This window comes from Lates calcarifer, linkage group LG13 (genome assembly GCF_001640805.2).
Source record: "Lates calcarifer isolate ASB-BC8 linkage group LG13, TLL_Latcal_v3, whole genome shotgun sequence".
Lineage (NCBI taxonomy): Eukaryota > Metazoa > Chordata > Actinopteri > Centropomidae > Lates > Lates calcarifer.
Genome location: NC_066845.1, coordinates 10,013,586 through 10,035,305, shown reverse-complemented (window position 1 = coordinate 10,035,305; position 21,720 = coordinate 10,013,586). Strand labels below are relative to the sequence as shown.

At 42.5% G+C, this 21,720-nt stretch overlaps 1 protein-coding gene across 1 annotated transcript in view; it reads right to left on the bottom strand.

Moving 5' to 3' along the window:
- Positions 1 to 21,720, bottom strand: part of ank1a (ankyrin 1, erythrocytic a) — a 101,128-nt gene that overhangs the window by 17,829 nt on the left and 61,579 nt on the right. Inside the window, exons 3-35 of the mRNA XM_018668615.2 lie at positions 18,106 to 18,207; positions 15,468 to 15,566; positions 14,959 to 15,057; positions 14,567 to 14,665; positions 14,201 to 14,386; positions 13,953 to 14,051; positions 13,765 to 13,863; positions 13,566 to 13,664; positions 13,127 to 13,324; positions 12,931 to 13,029; positions 12,706 to 12,804; positions 12,477 to 12,575; positions 12,033 to 12,230; positions 11,818 to 11,916; positions 11,624 to 11,722; positions 11,328 to 11,525; positions 11,111 to 11,209; positions 10,254 to 10,352; positions 9,704 to 9,802; positions 9,518 to 9,610; positions 9,282 to 9,354; positions 9,079 to 9,099; positions 6,636 to 6,756; positions 6,371 to 6,449; positions 5,477 to 5,592; positions 5,155 to 5,379; positions 4,020 to 4,174; positions 3,704 to 3,915; positions 1,315 to 1,519; positions 941 to 1,037; positions 559 to 787; positions 242 to 370; positions 1 to 120 (exon numbers count right to left, since the gene is read on the bottom strand). Of these exons, the coding sequence (XP_018524131.1) occupies positions 1 to 120; positions 242 to 370; positions 559 to 787; positions 941 to 1,037; positions 1,315 to 1,519; positions 3,704 to 3,915; positions 4,020 to 4,174; positions 5,155 to 5,379; positions 5,477 to 5,592; positions 6,371 to 6,449; positions 6,636 to 6,756; positions 9,079 to 9,099; positions 9,282 to 9,354; positions 9,518 to 9,610; positions 9,704 to 9,802; positions 10,254 to 10,352; positions 11,111 to 11,209; positions 11,328 to 11,525; positions 11,624 to 11,722; positions 11,818 to 11,916; positions 12,033 to 12,230; positions 12,477 to 12,575; positions 12,706 to 12,804; positions 12,931 to 13,029; positions 13,127 to 13,324; positions 13,566 to 13,664; positions 13,765 to 13,863; positions 13,953 to 14,051; positions 14,201 to 14,386; positions 14,567 to 14,665; positions 14,959 to 15,057; positions 15,468 to 15,566; positions 18,106 to 18,207 (4,143 nt within the window). The remainder of the gene's footprint in view (positions 121 to 241; positions 371 to 558; positions 788 to 940; positions 1,038 to 1,314; positions 1,520 to 3,703; positions 3,916 to 4,019; positions 4,175 to 5,154; positions 5,380 to 5,476; positions 5,593 to 6,370; positions 6,450 to 6,635; positions 6,757 to 9,078; positions 9,100 to 9,281; positions 9,355 to 9,517; positions 9,611 to 9,703; positions 9,803 to 10,253; positions 10,353 to 11,110; positions 11,210 to 11,327; positions 11,526 to 11,623; positions 11,723 to 11,817; positions 11,917 to 12,032; positions 12,231 to 12,476; positions 12,576 to 12,705; positions 12,805 to 12,930; positions 13,030 to 13,126; positions 13,325 to 13,565; positions 13,665 to 13,764; positions 13,864 to 13,952; positions 14,052 to 14,200; positions 14,387 to 14,566; positions 14,666 to 14,958; positions 15,058 to 15,467; positions 15,567 to 18,105; positions 18,208 to 21,720) is intronic.

The window sequence follows — 21,720 nt, the reverse complement described above, 5'->3', positions numbered from 1 at the left end:
CTTGATACATGGAGGCATGGTAATGTTAAGATTACAGAGAACGTGCTGGCTGTCCTCGTACTTGGTGGACTTGCGCAGGAAGGACAAAAATCCAGTGGGCTCTTTACTGCTGTCTCTCACCTTAGACACACAGATGCAAGGAAAGCAATGAAGAGACAGAGCTGATGGTGTTATGGTGAGCGACAGAGAATATACAGTAAGAGTGGGGAAAGATTTGTTAGAGAAACCCTAATGGAGATACCTTCACAGACACAGGAAGCCGGTTATCTCTGAAGGCCTGGAAGCTGAAGCAGCGAGGCTGCTGGGTGGCCTTCCTCACTGGTACGAGATTTCCTGAACACTCCAGGTGAAGTGGCATTCCCTCCATCACCTGCAAGATGTGATTCTTGGCCAAACTGGAAAGAACTTGCAGTGGAAATGCTCAGCAGAGCCCCAGCAATACCTTTGTTCCATGTAATTGTATTCAATCAACAACAAGCATCTGACAGTGGTTTTAAATACTTAGAGATACAGTTTTATCATATCAGTATGATGCTCTGCCTTTGTCTCTGAACTGACCTCTATATCTCTGCTACGAGCCACCTCTGTGAAGTTCTCATGTTGTTCCAGGGTTTTATCCATTTTATCGTCGGTCATGCAGTAGCAGCGCAGGCGGCCCTCACGGAGCTCATTCATCTTCGCAAACACCACAAACTTGGCCATGTAGGGCACAGCTGACAGCTCTCTGTACAGCAGGTTGGCAAAGGTGACGGCCTCGGCTGTCCGAGGGCAGTCTGCGAGCCAGAATCTGAGAGGAACAAATGACACTTAAAGTATTTTACATAAGTCTTTGTCTTTTAGAGTCACAGTCTGATTGCTAGAATGAATTGAGATGGACATGTTGAACTTAGTGTTATGGTGTGATGGTTTATATATTGTATGTGTTGCCAATTGTACTTACCGTGCTGACACATTGGTTGTGAAACTGGCACAGTCATTAGCATAGATAAGCTTGGTCGTACCAGTGATGTCCTCCCACTGGGCTGGGGCTGTTCCGCCTAGGAATCAGGCAGGATGAGAAAGGTCAAACTAGTTAATCTAGCTTCAGCAAAGGTCATTAAGAAGAAGTCTCATGGTGACAGTGTTTGTACAAAGTAAGAACAGAAAGTTTTTGATCCAACTATGGCAAAGACACTGATGTCACCACTGGAAATCAGCAATTTTACCTCATAAATCTTTCCTTGTCACGGAAGGAAACTGCTCCCATCAACAGAAACACACACACACACACTTACTCACCCACACCCAACCACAAAACTCCCCGTCATGCAGTACCTATGACAGAGCAAAGCAGACGCAGACTGGTGGTGTCGCCCTCCCCAGAGTCTCGGGGGCTCTCCCTCCAGGACGGGGGCAGGGGTATGCGCAGGCCGATGGGTCGGTGAAATTTGCGCCGCCGAGGCTCCACAGTGACAACGGGGCTAAAGTTTGCCTGGTTACCCAGCAGCTTTGCAACCAGCTCATCTGGAACTGGCTGAGCCTGAGGTTGAAAATAAATGATGGAGAAACGGGGCAGGTAACATGGGCACAGGTTTGATGATGTGGTAGAAAGAAGGGAAATTAGACAAAGGAGAAACACATATGAACAGACAATGGAGATTTTTAAAAAGATGTCAGGATAACAGGACAGCAAGGCAGAATGAGATAATGGGAGGTGGATGATGGGCCAATGGATGAGGAAAAAGAGAAGACAACCAAAGAGGGAAAAATTAAAGGTGAAGAGAAAGAGAGAAAGAGAAGCTCACGGTGAATAAAATACCTTGTGCTTTAAACAATACATTTGGAAAGACAATAGCAACACAAATAGGTTGTAGGACTTAATACTTATTTTTTATTGTGAAATGTAACAGTGTGTGTTAACAAGAAGCTTTTACAATCATTAGTACAAAAAGGATATCAAAGAAAAAGGCTCTGTGGTTTTTCATAAGGCCACTCATGACATGATTACTACAGCAACATTTTAGTTAAACAGATTTGTTGATGGAAAGGCTTAAAATAAAACTGTAGTAGAAAATACTGAAAATTAAAACCATGTCTATTTTACTTACATTCAGTTATATTTACTATTTTTAGCTTAGAGTTTATGGCATGTGTGGTAGCGTGTTAGTTGACAAGAAATATTTAGCTTGTCATAAATTCATTCATGTGTCTAAAGGGCAGCTGCTGAACCAAAACAAACAGCAGAAGGTCCATTCATACTGTATCATAATGTCATTTTGGTTTACTGAAATGTAAAACATACTGATATTGGAATTACAAGTCTCCATCTGATGGTTAAAGTTCATGTTGTTGAGCTACATATTCATGAAGGCTTTTGAATTTAATGTTTTTTAAAGTTTGTTGAAAACAGGAAATACTGCAATCAGAGTCTTGAACTGAAACTCAAATTAAAATTAAATCACATGCAAATTGAACCTTGAAATCCCAAATCAGCAAATCTGAGAAAATGGCACACATTTGTATGATAAACATATCCATGCTGCAAGGAATTATGAAGGCAGAAAATGAATAGATTTTTACTGTATGTATGTTTGTAAATGTTAATAAATGTGTGAAATTATTGGAAACTGAAACTGGTGAAAGTGGCAAAATAAATAAAAGTCTTTTGATGACTGGAGTGTTGATTTTAGAAAGTGCAATCTGCAAGTTAACCATGTTACAAAATCAGATTAGCCAAATATTCTGATTTTGATCTTACAGCTCACTGACCACTGGAGTGGTGTCATTCCTTCTTTGATGTTATGTTTACTTTTTGAAACAGGATGTGGGGACGGGGCATTTGACAGTTACATCATAGGCTAAATCATAGGTGGATAATTGTGTAAAGAAAGACAGTTTGATCCAATAGGACGGTCAGAAAAGCAAGATTATTGAAAAACTTGTGCTGAAAGTGGCTATTTCCTAGGATCCATAATATATATATATGTCCTCTCAAAAACAGGTATCTGCTGAATAATAAAGTGTGGTAAAGGATTTTTCTTGTCTTTGGTGTGATTGTTTGAGGCAACCTGAACCTGAGACTTGGAAAGTGTAGCTGTACAGACAAAAAGGGGCTAAAAGCCTCAACAAAAAGTGATATAACGAGAAAGTAAAGAGACTTGAAGCTCAGGTGTTCAGGTGTCATCCCTTTTTGTGTGGGGAAATACTTAGGTTCTTCTAAAAAGAAGGCTTTGAGCATGTTTTCAGACATTCATGATACCAAAACCACTGGACAAGAAGTATCAACAGTCTTTCCTGGCTATACCAAGAATGCAGAAGATTTCCCATCACTCCCATCCCATTCCCGTCATGTTTGACGTAGGTATCTCAAATTAAGTGTTAAATATACTAAATACAGGGATTTGCCAGTGACATAAATACATTAGTAAGAAAGACATCACTGAAGATGAAACAAACAATAACATATCAGCACTAAATGAGCAGTCCACAGTTGTATAAAGGTGCCAAGTGCATGCACTGTGTTAAATAAAAGGCAAAAAGGTCCTCTAGAAATGAGAAAATGAAAACAAATAAACAGAAACAGAAACTAAATCAGGAAAACTTGATATGATCAGGTCATTCCAAGATCAATCAAAATACATCCAACATGCTTTTTTTTCAGGCAACACAGGCATTAACGATTCTGTCTTTCTTCTCCTTCCATCTGCACATCGTCCCATCTCACCTGCAGCCCCAGGCGGACTCGTTTGGTGACCGCCGTCTCTGGAAATGTAGCCTGGACCATTGGCACCAGTTTACTTGTCAGTGAACCTCCCTCCGGACCAATCAGGTCACTCTCTTGCTGGACACGTGACACAACAGCAAAGTAAAGGGGGAAGTCGGTAGAGATGATGCGGCGAATTCGCTTCTTCCCGAGCTCCTCTTGACTTTCTAAGTCTGGAGAGACAAGAGAGGGTTACATTTCTGAGGATGTGGTACCACCCAGTGACAGTTTTTGAGTGTCAACCTGATGTCGAGCATGACGCATTTTAAACTCTTACCCTCATCCATCCCATTGAGGATTGTTTCTAGCACCTCATCACCGTAGCGATTACGATGCTCTTTCCAGACGGAGCCGTTCTCACTCCTCAGCACCACAAGCTCCCGGTCACCACGTCCCAGAGCAGCAAAGTGGGGGATCTCCACTATCACTGGTCTGAACAACACAAATGCAAATGTTAATCATTTACTAGAAATAATACAACAAAACAAGGTAAAAAGATATTACTCTAAGGTGGATATTTTACTACTGTTGAGCCTGTACAAACATATGAGGTTAAAGTAATGCTAAACTGTAGTAACTGTCAGTTACAAAGATATAGAAGTAGGTAAAAACAACCTTTTATTGCCAATATTCAGTAAGGAAACTTTGAAAATATCAAGAATTATAACTGGAGTTTGGAGCGTTTGTTAAAGTGACAGCAATGCTGGTTCTGGAAGCTGGGATTTTTGAGGAATATACAGTCCACCATTCAGCCATGTTTTAGTTCAGTGAGTGAGACTATACTTTTGGAGCTCTGGTCAAGAGACTGTAATGTTTTGTTTTCTGTACATGAAAACTATTTAGCCATTCTGACTTGAAGCCTGACAGAATTAATTACCTCTTGTGGCTGCAGAGGGTGCTGCAGTTCAGCAAAATTTACATAGTGTTGCTTTAAGAAAAAACTGTGTCATAACTTGCTTGATTGTAAACTCAAAGCTTTGCAGATGATCCAGTAAATCCTATCCACCTATCCTTATCCACTGGGTATTATAACTTCATCAGCAAAAACTTTTTAATAACTTTGAGTCAAATGTAGTAACAAGCTGACTACTAAATTTTAATTCTAAGATCAGGTGAACAAAAAGAAGAAAGTTTCAGTTGCAGGCAACACTTAATTTTAAGTCCCCCCATTTAGTATTTATAAACAGTATATTAACATGTACGCAGAGGTTTATAATACACTATGTAGTTGTACATATCTTCATAGAACAAGTTATAATTACTGACTAACACATTAAGTAATACAAATGTCCTTGCGGCTGCATACAACTACATTACAGTGTATAATAAACCAGTTATTACATTTTCATATACTGCTAATAAATGCTAAATAGGGAGCCTTAAAGTAACATGTTACCCAGTGGCCTCCTCACCCCAGGAACTGCATTCCAGCTGGGCCCAGGGAGATGATCCTGCTGGCCAGCCCCTCTCCCTCCACCAGTGGAGGGGGGCTGGTCAGCTTCTGCGGCTTCACCAGGCGGCAGGTGATGCGGGTGGGGGCCGCACAGGTCCGCGGAGGTATGATCACACGCAGACCATTATGCCTGCTGCCTCGCATTGAGCCGCCCCGGGCATCCACCATAAAACTGACCAGGAACCTGTCATCGGACAAACATTGTGATAATTTGCCGCAGGATCAGATAGTAAATAAAGATTGGTGGAAAAGTGGAAAAAAAAAAAAAATGCTGTGCTGACCCTGTGTGTATGGGACTGGCAACTGGGCTGACATTGTCTGACGTCTCAGTCGCTGGGCTGCTGGGTATCAGTGAGTCCTCATCATATTCTTTGGGCAGTGGAAGTGGAGTGTGTTGCTACAACAGACAGAAAAACTGTTCATGACATTCTCAAAAGAACACTGTTTAGCATAATGTTTTATATGAGCCCAAAAGTGCATTACTTACACAATCATCTGCTTAATGGAGAGGATATGAAGAGGGCTATGATAAAATATTATGACTATGTACTCATTTTTGAAGTGGTATTTTTACAGTGGATAATGGAGAAGATCATTAAACTTCTAAAGGCTGTCGAGGAGGAATTGTCATTTACAATGATGTCACCTTACAAAAAATTATGAAACTAAAATAACTGCATTATGTTGCATGATTTCAAAGAAAGTCATCTAAAAGTATTCTTCTTAAAATTTTAACCAAAACTGTGTGGTTAGATTAAAACATGTCCATGATACACACCACTTCATATTAATAAAATCACACGACTTGATTGTGAAAGTTGATACTTGACCTTGGAAATAGTATTTCGACTACAAAAATCTTAACTCAAGGTCCACTTACTGGCTTGTTTCTGAGCTTTCAACTGCATCTCACAGTCTTCATCATCAAGGTTGCTTGATGATGGTTGATTGCACTTAATTCCACTGAGGAAGACTGTGACACACAATAAACTTTGAAAAGGACTTTTAATAAAATGGGCACTGTCTAAGAAAAGTCTGGGTTAGTGTTGCTTTAAATTGGATGAAGTGTCTCTTGCAAGTCCCTCGATGTTATAGAGCTGCAATACTAAATTGCTGGAGTGCCCCTTTAAAACCTTCAGTCTGCAGTATCTTAGTTATGTTGCTCTGTACAGTACCTGATCTATCTCGTGTTCTTTCAGGATAACAGTCTCTGGAGAGACACGAGGGATCCTGGGGATGGCTGGTGAATAATTTCTGTTGCATGAGAAGAGAAAAGCATAAATCAGATTAAAGAAGTTTCTCTACATCTCACCTCCTCCCAAGTGCTCATCCCTGGTGTTTAGTGAGTGTCTATGGTGTATCCCCCTCTATCCATCCATCTATTAGCCTGTGGCTACCAGCTTGGCTCTCTCCCCTGCTTCCCCGCCCAGCCCCCCTTACGCTGTGCCCAGCCCTCTCTCGTACTCCAGTGATTTCTTGGGGGAGAGGAAATCGTCATCATGGTCTTTCATGTCATCCATCTTCATGTACCTGGCCCCTTCTGTCCCCAAGAGCTCCTCTCCTTCAGAGAACAACATGCCAAAGAGAGCGAACAGACCGGTTGGTGAAACAGCACAAGAGAAAGAGAGAAAGAAAAGAATAAGATTGTTACCAGGCGGTTAGAAGTGTTAGACAACATGATAACCCAGGACTTAGGTGATGGCTTTGTGATTTAGGGGTTAGACTGGTGAAATGAGGCATTAGTGACGATGTTCTGTACACTGACCTTACTGGCTAGTCAATGGCAAAAAATTAAATGCAGCCACCTCTACAGAACGCCAGAAACACTTTAAAAATAGGGTACAAGGACAGGAACGCTACAGCAGGTCACTGTAATCAGTTGTGGTTTCAGGCTGCTGAGTCCAACACTTTTGATTCAGCACCCCTAAACATTACTACATTGAAATAAGAGAGAGACACCTTATAAATGTAGTCTGGAGTTTTCAAAAACCCATAACTGCTCAGTTAGAGACAACAGCATCATGGATGTGCACAGAGCAGTGTCTCCAGGGAGAGCATGCATCAGCATAATCTCATTCCAGAAATTTGTTGTCTCTTGAATAAACAGTTATTGAACTGGAGGTTTTAGAGGTTTCATCGGGCTCAGAGAGTGATGTATGAGGAGATTTGCTCTAAAACACACAAATACAAATACAGAAACAATCACAATAGCATCAGGACACAACAACACACATGACAAAAGCACAAGCCATTCTTAACTCCATTTTGAACACACAGTACAGCATACCTTGATGTGATTGGAGGTGGTTACTTACCCCCAAAAACTCTCTGTAATTTTCAAGAATTCACCAGCGACAAAAGTAAGTCTTCCTTATGTGCATTAATTTGTGACCGTATCAGCACAGCTTGTGTGAGTGTGTGAGTGGGTGTCTGTACTCGCTGCAGAGCCAAAGTGATGTTGTAGGTGTCGTTATGCTGTTTGAGTGTACTTCCCACAGGTTCATCTGAGTCAGCTGGATATTCTCTGTCTTGTGTATCATGTATGTGTGCCATGTCGGGTAGGCGAAGTGTTACCATATGCGAGAGTGTGCATCGGATAATCTGCCTGTATCATTTTACCATCCCGGATATGAGATGTGTCTTTAAGACTGCACCTCAGCTACTTTCTATATTTAGAGCAACGGTGACAATCTGTCTGTGAAATTATCAGGAGACTAAAAATATCAAGACATAATGTCCTCTGACATCATTGTCAGTGGTGTTGTAAACTTCAGGCACAAAAAATTTAACCTGCAATAAGCAATTTTTTGGCCACTTGGAGGCAGCAGAAACAAGCAGTGAGCTGAAATATTGATATGGGAAACAGTTGCTTATTTACATATCCAGCACATACAGAGCAGCATTAGTATTTTTTGTGTCATGTTTCTGTCCACCTGATTGACGTAGGTCTGATATTCACTCTCTTTATAGCTCTGTTTTTGGTTTCTACCAATCACTGGGGGAGATATGTGCCTGTTTAGCTGCTAAATGCTACATTACGCTCACAAGCTAATTTCTAACTGTGTCTGTCTCCTTTTTGGTGCTGGGAAAGTAGCATACAGATGGTTTTTGCTGAGAACAGCTGCCTTGAGAAGAGAGAAGAGTGAACCAAAAATCTAACGGAAAACCAAAACAATTAGCTAAAGGTCGCTACAAACCTCCATAGGTCTGAAGGTAACTATAATGTTGATAGTTCTGATTACTCTGTTCACATACAAGTAATCAAGTGATCCATTGTTAATACAAAAATGTTGATTATGGCCACTTAAACCATTTCCTTAAATCACCATTCCCCTTTAACTCCCAACCCAACAAACTACAGACTAACAAACACAGTTCACATGGCAGGAACACAAGATGCACAATGGAGACAGATTTAAATGCAGACACAACTTATACATACATACGTATAAAAACAAAAGGAACACAAATACAACTCAGCTATGAACTACTAGAGCTCATAAAGCAGTTTTTTTAAGCCAAATATTCTATTAATTTGATTTGGTGTTAGTAACAATGGATCCAATGCTTGCAGAGGTGGTCTGTATGTACTGACTATAACTAAAAAAACAAGGGCTGCTGTCATAACATGGAGGACAAAGGATACCTGGAAAGTTAGAGGATGAGTGTGTTATTCCAGGGACATATAAAGGTTACAGACATGGGTGCTATGGGTGCATGCCAATGAGAAACCAGAGCCACCATCACAGTGAGCACCACTACAGAGGGAACGAGATAGAGTGGCACGGAGATAAAGATGGAGAGAGTGAGCTTGAAATGGAGCCACACAGTTTATTACAGAGACCTATGAATGCTGCACAAAGAGAGAAAGAGACATTCATACCTAATGTTAGCTGTGCAATCCCTAAAAAAAGGGCAAAAGGCAAAACAGGAATTGAAAAATGAATATTGACCAGATGACCAGTTTAAACATGATGTCATAAAATCAGCCTGGTAAACATTAAGGAATATTTTGGTAACACCGACAGTCCATTACACATTGTTTCTTATTGTTTTATATAATCAATAATAATTTTATTGCTTTACCTTCATCCTCAGACACATCCAGTATCTCATCTACTGTCTCAGGGAAACTCATGCGATGTTTCTCTGTGGTTGTCTGCAGGGCACAGAAGGAAGAGAAAGAACCAATTACAGATATGTCAGAGAGAGAAAAAGGTTTCAACTTGAATTTTTTAATAGTATTTCCATGTGGTTATCGTGACCACATAATGCCAGTACTGTGTGTCGAGAGGGCATAATAGCATTTCTAAACTTCTCACCATGGAAACTGTCTCCTCAGTGACGAGCTTCAGGACGTCAATCACAGAAATGTAGCCCAACCTCTTAGCAATGGCCAGAGCTGAAGTCCCATTCTAACAGACAGAGAGGGGAGCATATTGATCAGATGACTGAAAACCAAACGTTTTAATGAGCTTAAGAGGTGGGGGTGGCATATTTATGCTCACTGTCGTGGTCTCGTTGGGTTGGGCTCCATGCTTCAGCAACAGTGTCACAATGTCCGTGTGTCCCTGCTGGGCTGCCTGGTGCAGAGGAGTGTACCCAAGCTGGAAGAGTGAATAATAATAGAATAAACTGTATTTCTAATTACAACACACTCCTATAAATAAACTGTTTTTTTAAATTGTGACTGTTGGGGGAACTTTTCCTGGGATGAACAGCAAATCATGTATTAAAAATGAGTTACTCCCACCCCATCATATTTGCAAATAATCTACAGGAAACACTGCATCTTAGACTCATATTTGTAAATGAAATACTCAGGTTCATACATGACACTGTAGAGACTTTAAATTATCCTCATTCCAATAAATCTTTATCAGTGCTAACAGCTAGAGAAGCCTGCTACAGTCACGATCTGAGCTTTAACAATGTAATGTACTGTTATTATATTTACTGATGAATGAGACCGAGACAGCAAACACCGTGAAGCTGTGTGACTCATGCCCACGCTAATTTTTGTTGTAGTTTTATCCAAAACCACAGGGAGGCACTCACCCTTGTTTTGCTGTTGACATTGGCCTGTTGCTGCAGCAGGAACTTCACCATCTTGATGTTGCCATAGTGACACGCTACATGGAGAGGGGTGTAACCCATCTGAGAGGGGAGAGAGAAAAATAGTACAAAGTCACATAACTTCAATGTCTTAATGACCTTTTAATTTGACTCCATTATGCAGATTTGATCCAATTTGAGGTTGAACGTCTCATGAATATTACATCAACTGATTTTTCAAATTCACAGAGTAAAATTATTTTGAAAAGGGAGCGATTATAAACACTGCATTCAGGCTGCAGTTTAGGAAAGAGGGGATTCAACTGTTTCTTGTGTAGAACAATAACAATATCACTAATTATAACACCTTAACATTATAATAAATTCCAGTACAGGAGCCCTACAACAAATACTATCACTGAAAAATGCTCTTACTGTGTCAAGGTTGTGACAAATGGGTGTCAGTCTTTTTAGGGCTGTAGGTTTGTCGTGCTGTTGTGCTGATCAAGTTATACATTTCTAAACATAAATTAAACTTTACTTACGATTACTATCAATATTAATCTGATACAACTCCACGTCGAAACACAGCTGTAAAACCAATGCACCAGAGGTCTGAGTGATCTGAACCCCTCTAGGACCTGCCATGTATTGATGGTAACATAACCCTCTGCCATGAGATCATCAGGCTATTTATGCTACAGAACTTAAGACACTATCTGCTACTGCACAAGTAATTTCTACACCAGTAAGGCTTTGATAACCCTGACCACACTTTTAAGTGAAACTCTCTTAACTGGAATAGGTTAAACTTTTTCTTGTTTTTTAATCATGAGACCCTGAGACTGAAGAGGTCTTACCCGTGTGGCAGCATAGACTGAGGCTCCCTGCTTCACCAAGATGTCAGCGATGCCAACATGTCCTTCCTGTGCCACCAGGTGGAGTGGGGTTAATCCACTCTGTAGGCAACAAAAGTCAAAGGACAAACGTTATAAATATATCATAGTACAAATCATAGATTCGCACACATTTATCTCCATTTCAGTCATTCTTTCATCATGTATGTTATGTTCTTGCCTTGTTGCCGAGGTTGACGTTGGCCTGTTTGGAGATGAGCAGAGACACCATGTCGGGCCTTCCTTCCTGTGAGGCCAGGTGGAGAGGTGTGACTCCCTGCAATGACTCAGCATTGGCTGAAGCTCCGTACTGCAGCAGGCTGTTAGCCACCTCCACCTGGTTCTGCTTGGATGCTATGTGGAGAGCAGTGTAGCCATTCTGGAGCACACACGAGTGGTGGTTAGAGAAACAAAATAACTTGTAATTCAAGATTTATTGTGTATGTGTGTTATTTTGTTTTGGTTTTTTTTATTTACTCTGGCTGCACTGTGCGGTGACCCTCCCTTGCTGACGAGCAGGTTAACAACATCCAGATTGTTGTGATGTACAGCAACATGCAGTGGAGTCAGACCATTCTGTAAAAACAGAGTCAAAACGTTACATCTTAAATTGCTTTTTAAATCTTTTAATCCTTCCTCCCATACATCCAAGACCTTTCTGTTTTTCTTACCTTCCCTGCAGCGTTAGGATTGGCTCCTCTCTCCAGCAGCAGCTCTGCTACATCCACCTTGCCGTACTTGGAGGCCACATGCAGTGGAGTGAAGCCTTTCTACAGGGACACCGACAGGAATAGGGACAAAATATTAAGGTACCTGAAGCTCAAAGTCCAAATTTGAGGTACTTTTTGTAAGACATGTGTTAGAATATGAAGAATGGATGCTTTACCTTGGTCATCTTGGTCTGCTGAGCCTCCATGTCCAGTAGGATGCGAATAGTTTGCACATGACCTTCCCGGGCAGCGATGTGTAGGGGTGTGTGTCCTGCTGTGGTAGTGGAGTTGGGGTTTGCTTTGTGCTCCAGCAGCAGCTTCACAATATCCTTGTGGCCCATCCGGGCAGCACAATGGAGAGGTGTTTGGTCATCCTGGTAAGGGAGGAGAGAGAGTACTTACAAAATGTAGCATAAGGTTTTCTATTGTCCTGTTTTAATTTCTCAGCTTCCCCACTACCAGTCAAAATGAGGCTGTGATGTGTAGGAGGGAAATCAGACACCAAGCTCTGTCTGCTTCATCAGCCAGGAATCAGCTGCTCAAACTGACTTTTTAGATCAACGCTTTCATATATGACATGAGTCCATGGATATACAGACTGCACTGTGTGAGATCTCTACCTTGGCCTTGGCGTCCACCGATGCTGCATTCTGCAGTAAAAACTCTGCCACCTCGTAGTGTCCCGCCCGAGATGCCATATGGAGAGGAGTCTCTACTTTCTGCTCACACACAAACAGTCGAACCACACAGTCAGCACTTTAACAGCAACACCACAATGTTGTTTAGTTATTTGTGTTGCTCTTGGGATTTCAGATACATTTCAGATTCAGATATATCTCAGGTACTCACCACATTGGAAGCGCTGGGGGAAGCTCCTTTCTGCAGCAGGATCTTCACAATGTTCAGATGACCCATAAATGATGCCACATGTAAGGGGGTCAGGCCAGACTGTTCATAAGGAGGGCAGAATTAGAGGAATGGACTTGCAGATTTATTAAAGAGATGAAATACATTTAAATGTAGATACTTTTATGAACTCTTTTTTAGATTATTTTATTCACTCAGATCCCTCACCTCAGTCACAGCCTCTAATGAGGCAGAGTGTTTGAGCAGGAGATCCATCACACGCATGTGGTTCTTTTTACAAGCAATATGCAAAGGAGTGAAGCCATTCTGTAAAAACAAGGGAACAGTTATTATCACCCCAAAGTCAATAAGCAGCTTTGCTTTGCCTGATTTGACAACATTTGTTCATCTGTTTGCCACTGACCAGTGCCCGAGAGTTGGGTTTGGCCCCTTTGTCCAGCAGCACTTTGGCCATGCGGTGGTGGCCGCAATGTGCCGCCACATGCAGAGGGGTGAGGTGGTCCAGTGTGATGTCATCGATCTCTGCGTTGTACTGCAGAAGCTGCTTGACGCAGTCCATGTGGTCGCCCTGTGCTGCCATGTGGATTGGAGACAGGCCATTCTGGAAAAAAAAAAGATGTGTTGACTCTCTCATCCCTTGCAAAACGGGAAGTAAACTGTCTGTTTAAGAAGCAACAATAACAGGAATGTATGGTTGTGTCTAACAGGTGGATTACAAACTCACACCTTCATTTATTTAATTTAGACTAAGAAACAAAAAAAACACCCTGAATCTCATTGATTTGCACTCATGACTAAACCAGACAGTGTTTCTCTATTTGTATCTACAGCAGAAGGTTTACCTTGGTCTTTGCCTGGATGGGGGCTCCATGGTCCAGCAGGATCTCTATAATCCTGACATGACCATTTCTGGCTGCACAGTGCAGAGGAGTCAGCTCATCCTGGAGAGAGACAATTGTTAATGATTTAGTTAATGATGCATCAAAGACATTAAGTGAATCAAAGAGTTTGGGGAAACAGTGGGATAGATGTCTGCTGTACCTTGGTCTTGGCATCTATCTGCGCCCCTCTGTCCAGCAGGAGTCGGACCATGATCACGTTCCCCCGTCTGGATGCGATGTGCAGAGGAGTGATGCCGTTCTGCAGAGAGATACAGATCTGCTTAGACACACACAAAGAGAACAGATAGCAAGGACAAGAGGTTGACCTCCCTGTTAATTGTTCCCTACCTTTGGGGTGAAGTTGACATTGGCTCCTCTGTTGAGCAGCAGTTGAGCGACGTTCAAGTTTTCATAGTGTGCAGCAATGTGGAGGGGTGTGAATCCAGTCTGAAGGGACACAGCAGTGTGAGTACACATCATTCTTATTACCTTTGCACTTTAGAAACACAGAGACAGACCAAACAAGGACACCAAAAAGAGATGTCCATTCCTCCTGCACATGTACTGCACATATTTACAATGACACACACACACACCTTGCTGAGTACATCAGGATTGGGGTCGTTCTGCAGAAGCACTGCAGCCGTGCGTGTATCGTCGTTGCGTGCTGCAATGTGCAGCGCAGGGAGGCGGACCTTTCCCTTGGTGCCGTAGTTGATGAGCAGGGCTACGACATTTTCATGTCCCTGCTGAAGAGCCACGGCAAGAGGAGTGAATCCATCCTGAAGCACACATAGGAGACAGTTAGAAGACAGGTTTACTCGTGGGGGGGGGGTGGAGAGATGTAAGGAGAGAGGCTTATGAGAACGAAACAGAATGGAAACACAGCGAGTCTGGATCAACGAGGATGGGATTGAATTTGAGAGATTACTCTTTGAAAACTTCTCTCAGTTCTTTGGTACCTCAGTTGGAATGCTCTGATTGGCTCCGTTCTCCAGAAGAAACTTCACAACCTCTAGATGGTTTTCTTGCGCAGCCATGTAGAGTGGAGTGAAACCCTTCTGTCTCAGGAAGACGCACAACAGACACACACAGCACCACCACCAGCAGCAGCAGCAGAGGAGACACGAGCACAGCGACAGAAGGATAGGAAGACGGTCACGGATGCACGCACAAAGATGTACACAGAGAGGAAACACCAACACACAGAAATATAGGAACAAAGACACATGTTAACAGATGGAATTGCAATAGTTACTACAATGGTTTCACAGCTAAGTTCACGTAATAAGTACTGACGAGTAGCCTCAGTGTGTCCTGTGATCACCGCTGTGAGAGCAGCACTGAGTCTCACCTGGGACTGAGCATTGACATTGGCCCCGTAGTTAACCAGCTCTGTGACCACCTGCTCCTGCCCCGCCAGGGCTGCAATGTGCAGGGCCGTGTTCCCTTTCTGTTTAAACACAGATACACGAGAACAAAAGCACACAGTCATGATGAGCACTAACAACAATGAAGGTTGAAATCCCACGTGTATATTCAAAGTGTGTGTGGTTTTTGGACGTTGGGTTTTATATGCAGACGAATCTTTCATGTTGTCTTCTGTGCTGCAAGATGTAGATGAACAGTGCTTACATGTGACCACTTTTAATGGGTTAAACATTTCACATGTAAAAGACAGGGCTGGGTATCACTGAAATGTTCCATAGAATTATTGATGCTAGTTTTGGTACCGGAAGATTAGATTTAAATCAGGAACTATTTAAGACAAAGTAAAGAAAGGCACATATTTATTAACAGGTTTTCATACCCATACATTTTGGTTGGTACCAAAAGAGACTGCTTTTTTGCAGGGGATTTTACCTTTGTGGTGGTCTCCAGTACAATTCCATTGTGGAGTAGCTCCAGCACCATTTTGACGTGGCCTTCTTTCGAGGCCAGATGCAGCCCATTGAGCCCATTCTAAGTGAGAGAGCAGAGCAGACCTCATACTGAAGGGTCCTAAACACATTATTGACGCGAATGTTCCCTAATAACCACATGTATGCACACAAACACACGTAGGCCATGCCAAATGAAACGACTGGGGTTGTTATCACAGTGACTGAAGCACTCAAAAACCATAGCAGGCAAATACTTACACTAGACACCACGCATGCAGTACTCTCAGAATCAAAGTGGTCATTAGCGAAAATAATATCTACAGGGATGAAAATCAGGATGTGAACATTTTCATTTGATTAATGATGGTGAGAGGAGGAGGAGGAGGAGAAGGAGGAGGAGGACGGGAGGGGGATGGCAGGCCGCGGGTCTCGTGGCTGGGAAGAATACGAGCCGTGTGGAATAGGTCTGACCTCACACAGCCTTCCTTCAGCCGCACAGGACATGTGAGGTTGGACCTTTCCCACACCACTGATATTATTCCTCTGAGTGGGGAGACCACAGCACACCATCACTCTACTGTGGACAGAGGAGAGAGGGAGGGAGGGGAGAGAAGGAGGCGATGGAGGAGGAAAAAAAAAAGCGAGGTGAGTTAGAACAACTGTAAACCAATAGTAGGAGAGAGGGTTGTGGGGCAGTTGTTAAACTGAGAGTGATAGAAGAGGAGGGGAAAACACAATAAGGGGAGGGCAGGAGTGAGGCAGCGTGCTGGTGAGCTAACCATGGCAGAGGTATCCACACAGACAAGGAAACAGAGACACAGCTGCCACAGTCAAGCCTCCACCTGGCCAAACTCCCATCACACTGTGCATACAGCATCAGGACACAGTCACACAACCAGAACAACAATACTCTCACCACCAGCGTTAAAGTGACAATCTACAACTTTTCAAATATACGTAAATCTTCTACACAACTGTGTACTGTAAGCTGAATTTAATGTCTATATTATTACGTTAAGCCTGGGCAAAATTAAAGCCCCCATGTGTAGAGTTTGAAAATTCCTAATTTTGCTGCCATCTGGTGGTAATATAGAAAATGACAGCATAGCTTGGCTGAAAGCAACATTTACAGTAGACTGCACCAGTTTTCACAAGAGATGTTTCTCTATAAACAAAAAGCCACCAGACTAATTACATAATCACATAAAAAAAATTACTAACTTACTAATATAACATGTTGTAGGCCTATGTTGTAGATCACCACTTTAACTCAAACACAGTTAACACCAAGCAGTGATAATAACCCAATTTCATATGACGAATATCAACAAAACATCAAAATGAAACTGTGTAATTCAGGAGAATTCATCTTGCGTGTAAAAAAAAAATCTGGTATCAGACTGTATTTATGCATGTGATTATATTTTTAATCAATGGGGTGTCTCCCTTCATCATCATTGAGGGGGGTTTTCCAGTACTGGCTACTGTACAGTGTCACTTTACATGAATAAATCTATTGTTATGTGGGCTCTGTTATGAGGCTTGTGAATAGGCCTCATAGAAGCCCTGACAGAAGCATTACCAGCAATAATCACAAAATGTTGAGGACAGCATAAGTGAATGGAAGGGAAACCATGACTAAGTTAGATTAATGAGCCAGAGGAATCTCTCACGCATGCACGCACACACACACACACACATATAGTTTTTGGCCAAGTTTCAGTAGCCTGAGGGCAGCAGTCCTAGCCCACTAGCACTGCCTCTTCCTGGACACTCTGGGAACAACCGTCAGAGTAAAGGAGGCAGGATGGAAGAGACAGGGCGAAGGAGAAGACCCTGCCCCATTTATCACCTTTCCCCGGAGACCCTGTAAACTCAACCTGTCACCTCCAGCTGCTGATTAACAATCTACCTGAGCATGCATGTATAGTGCAGTGCATGAGTGAGTGCACAGGCAGATGAATGGGCACATAACAGCACAATGGTCAGCTCAGACACATCATGCACACTGGACACTCAAAACACATTTATATAGAAATAATAATACAACAAATGGTGGTATACATGGACAATATTCAAGCAGAATATAATGAAAAATGAACTGGATCCCAAATGAAAACCCTATTTCTGTGTGAACTGTAGCGGAAATGTAAAAGTACTGTAGGTCATTTTACTGTTTACATCTGATCAGGACCAAAGGATGAAAAATGGCTAATCATTTCACTGTTTGTTTTCACCATTAGCGAAATTGTATTGCCTTTTCCATTCACACATTGCTGTTCTTTTTTTGAATAAGAAATGGGCAGCCTACCCACCTCCTGAATTTTAATTTAATCAGTTAGAAAGCAGATAGGGAGACAGAAGACTATATCCTGGCAGGATTCGACTGTGGGCAAATGAGTGCTCAAATATTTCAGATTCTATTCTTGCCATGCACCATTATGCAGTATGACTGAAGATCATTTTTTGCAGATAAGCAAAACTGCCTGACGTGAGGAAAAAGACAAGGGTGGCAAGTGCAGTATAAATAAAAATCACTGGCTGATAGTTAGGTGAGCTTGCCAATCAGAAGTTATAACTTCAACCGATTCAATCTGGGAAATGAGCAGCTCTCTCACCTGATTAGCCGTATTTATATCGATGCCATTTTTGATATGTTCCAGGGCTTTGTCCAAGTTGCCAGAACGGGCCGCTCGGAGAAAACTGTTACCAGCATCTGCCTGCAAGTGAAACAGAGAGAGGGAACAAGAGGGGGGCAAAGGGTGTAAGAGAAAGTGAGAGACACATAAAGTGGAAGAGTAGAGAGGGAAAATGGAGAGGGAGACAGAGTTTGGTTATTATTATTAGAAGAAAAAAAAAAGAGTAATTTAAGGACGTTCAGTGGCAAGACGGTGGTTACCCATCAGTTTTCCTCTCATTTCATTAATCCCCTGGTATTTTGGAGAGTGCAGTTTGAAAATCTGCAATCACACCTTGAAAATGTGCGTGTCTGAGGGTGTGGTGGGCATGTCAGTGAAGTAGTAGTAGTACACAGCCTCCCCTCTGAGTGTAAACTTGTTTCTTAATTCCACAAAACCTCCAAAAAATGCATCCATAAGTCTACCTGCAGCTCTGTACTCAGGCAATAAGGCAAGTGTGATAATAGCAACAGTGTCTGGTGTGTCAGTCTCTGAGTTTATGTGTGTGTGAATGGAAGAGACAGAGAAAGAGACACAAGGTGAATGGAAAAAGGAGAGAGAGAATGAGAGAGAGAAGGTTTGGTGAGTGCTGGCTCACGGGCCGGCACATGGCACGTCTGGTGTTTTTGTCTGTGTTTTGTTTGTGTCTGAGGGCTTCATGCCTCTCCCAGGCAGCCAAGGGTGCTGCTGAAACAGGATCACTCATGCGGCACAGGGGAAAAGCGAGAGGGAGAGGAGGAGAGGAGGAGAAGTGGGAACGACTGAGGGAGAACCACAGGGAGAAACTCGACTGCGGCAAACCCTGCACCTTTTCATTTTCATTTACATAATCTCCTCTCTCCCCATCATGCCCATCCCCTCCCTACATCATCCCCTCTCTCCATCTAACCAGCTATCTCCAAATGCAGGTCAGGAAAATCAACAGCCATCCAATCATTCAGTGCATGTGTTTACGCACAAATGCAGAGATTAAATTTATGTCCGAACCTCTGATTTTCTGTTCCAAAAGGGGAAAAAAAGCACAAAATCCTGCTATCACGCACACACATACACACACACATACACACACACACACACACCAAAGAAATTGTTTTTCTTAACTTCATAACAGAGTGCTTTAAGCTGTGTTGTCTGTTGTTGTGACAGGGTTGTTGGTCCTCTTTTGACAGAGAGGGAGTGAGCCTGGGTAAAAAAAAAGAGAAAAGCTCCGCATGCCTGAAGTAAATGCATAGCAACAAATGACACAACACACACTCAGCATGACACCAATGGCACAGCACTGTGCAAAGAGAGAGGTCACTTTAAAAAAAAAACAGGGGCAACAGCAGGGAAACAGAAAACTTTAAAAGAAAAAGTTGCTTCCAGCTGACTGAAGCAGCAAAACACTGTCTGACAGTCTGTAATTTTTGTTCCTCATATCTGCTATAGAGATGGAATGTATATGGTGGCAAGGTTTAAACTTAGTATGCAGCATCTTGTGTGTAAAGCAATAAATCCTGGGCTTTTGTGTGAGTACACTGACTCATGCAGAGCCACTTGCCTCTGAGTCATTGTCATTCTCTTCAGTAAATGGTTTTGTTTTTAGCTTTTGCTCACAGACAATTGAGAAGCATATTACTCTGCAGCACAAAGCCCCTGAGTCACAATCACACATGCACGGAAAAAACGCTGACAGGGAAAACACTGATTAGACATTCCCACACGCAAAAAACCAAAACATTTGACATACTGTAGAGCAAAAAACTGGATTTATAAATGTACCATGGGATGCTAAGATAATTACTTTTATACTAAAATGCAGTAAACAATACAAAAAAGGTATAAAAACATATATGAGCACTTCAGCACTGAGCTACTATCTCTAGATCGCTTGTCTCACTGTCACAGTTAACAGTCTTATTTACTTACGGTTGCTAAGCTGTCTTGGTACTGTCTTACTTCCATAGACTTTCTTGTTTGCTTTCACTTTGAAGAAAATGGTAACCTACAAACTTCCTCCCTCCGGACTGCTGCAGAGCAACCAACTGACCCCAGTACACACACACACACACCTGTCACAAGAGTTACGATCACCATACTGGGATACACCATCCTTTAACGGCACTGTTTTGTCACATAAATCTTTTTGAGTGTGTGTGTAACTTGACATTGTGTGTGTGTGCTCAACATTGAAAGTCCATTTAGCATTACAAAGGAGGACTTAAACGAAAAAAAGATTTGCATATTCTGCAGCTTATATATCATATAAGTGATGCTTTCATAAAAATAGTCTATGGATCTAATCTATAGATGGATTTTAAGTGTCATAATTAAAAAATAAACCTTTCACACTGTTATATGTGGACGTATTGCATATGTAAGAGCTAAATATAAATATCAGAAGACACAAACTATGCAGTGTAGCAGATTGCAGCCTGTTGTCAGAGATGTTTGCAGACTCTTGTCATGGTGAGACAGGAAAAATGCTTTCATCAAAGCAGGAGCAAATACAGCTGATGCAGAGACACCCACAGTTTAACACAATATACATGGTCTCAAAGCAAATGGCAGCATGGTAACACCATGGTGATCCCGACTGAGGCCCCTCTACAGGCGTCCCACCCCCACCCCCTGGACTCAGACCACTGCACCACAGCCACAGCCCGCCTAAGTTTACAAGACGACAGAGACTCACTATAATCCCCCAGAAAAGACTCGTGCAACATGTCGCTCAGTTACAGCAAATTTTCTCTCTCTCCATGGTGAAACTCTCCTAGTGGTCAGTCTGTTCACTTTCGCATGTGTATGTGTGTTGCTGTGTGTATCTGCTTGCGTCAAGAAGTGAGTGCGTGGTGTGGTGAGATAAGGATGCCGGGGAACCACACCCATCCACTAACTCAGACGTAAACAGGTACAGTGCATGTGCATGCAGCACAAACCAGTGGAAACACACACACACAGCAGTCTAAAAATGTTCCGTGGTAATTCCTCTGCTACGTTTTGCTGGACTCTGGTATGATTTAGATGAATGAGTTCCCTCTCTGATTATTCCCATAGAGAGTAGACAAGCTTCAGGCTCTGGGGCTGAGCATAAAGTGGGCAAGCACATTAATCAAACTGTTTGGAGCAAAGGAAACAAGACAATAACCTGCTCAGCAGCTCCATGGTTAACATTAGCAATATCAACACACGCTGTCCTGCAAGGTGCATGCAACTGTCCTCAGGCTAAGACAGTGCAAGGCTCCTCATAATTACGAAGTAAAATTATTCCCCTATCTCATCACAGAAAATCCTCTCTACTGAACTCTCCTCTTCTCATCTTTATCTTAGTTTTTCTTTCCTGTTGCCTTCTATCCCTCCTTCTATCCTCTGCCTCTTTCAGTCCTCTCACTCTCTCTCTCCCCCCTCTCTTGCCTCCTCTGCCGGTTGCTGCAGCAGACAGGATGACATCACCCCCGTCGCCGGTGGACTGCAGTGGTCGAAAACTCAATGTATACATATGTGAGCGTATGTATGCGCAAGGAGGCACGGCCTGACATCTGCATCCCAGCCGCGAAGATCCTCTGCAACGCACAG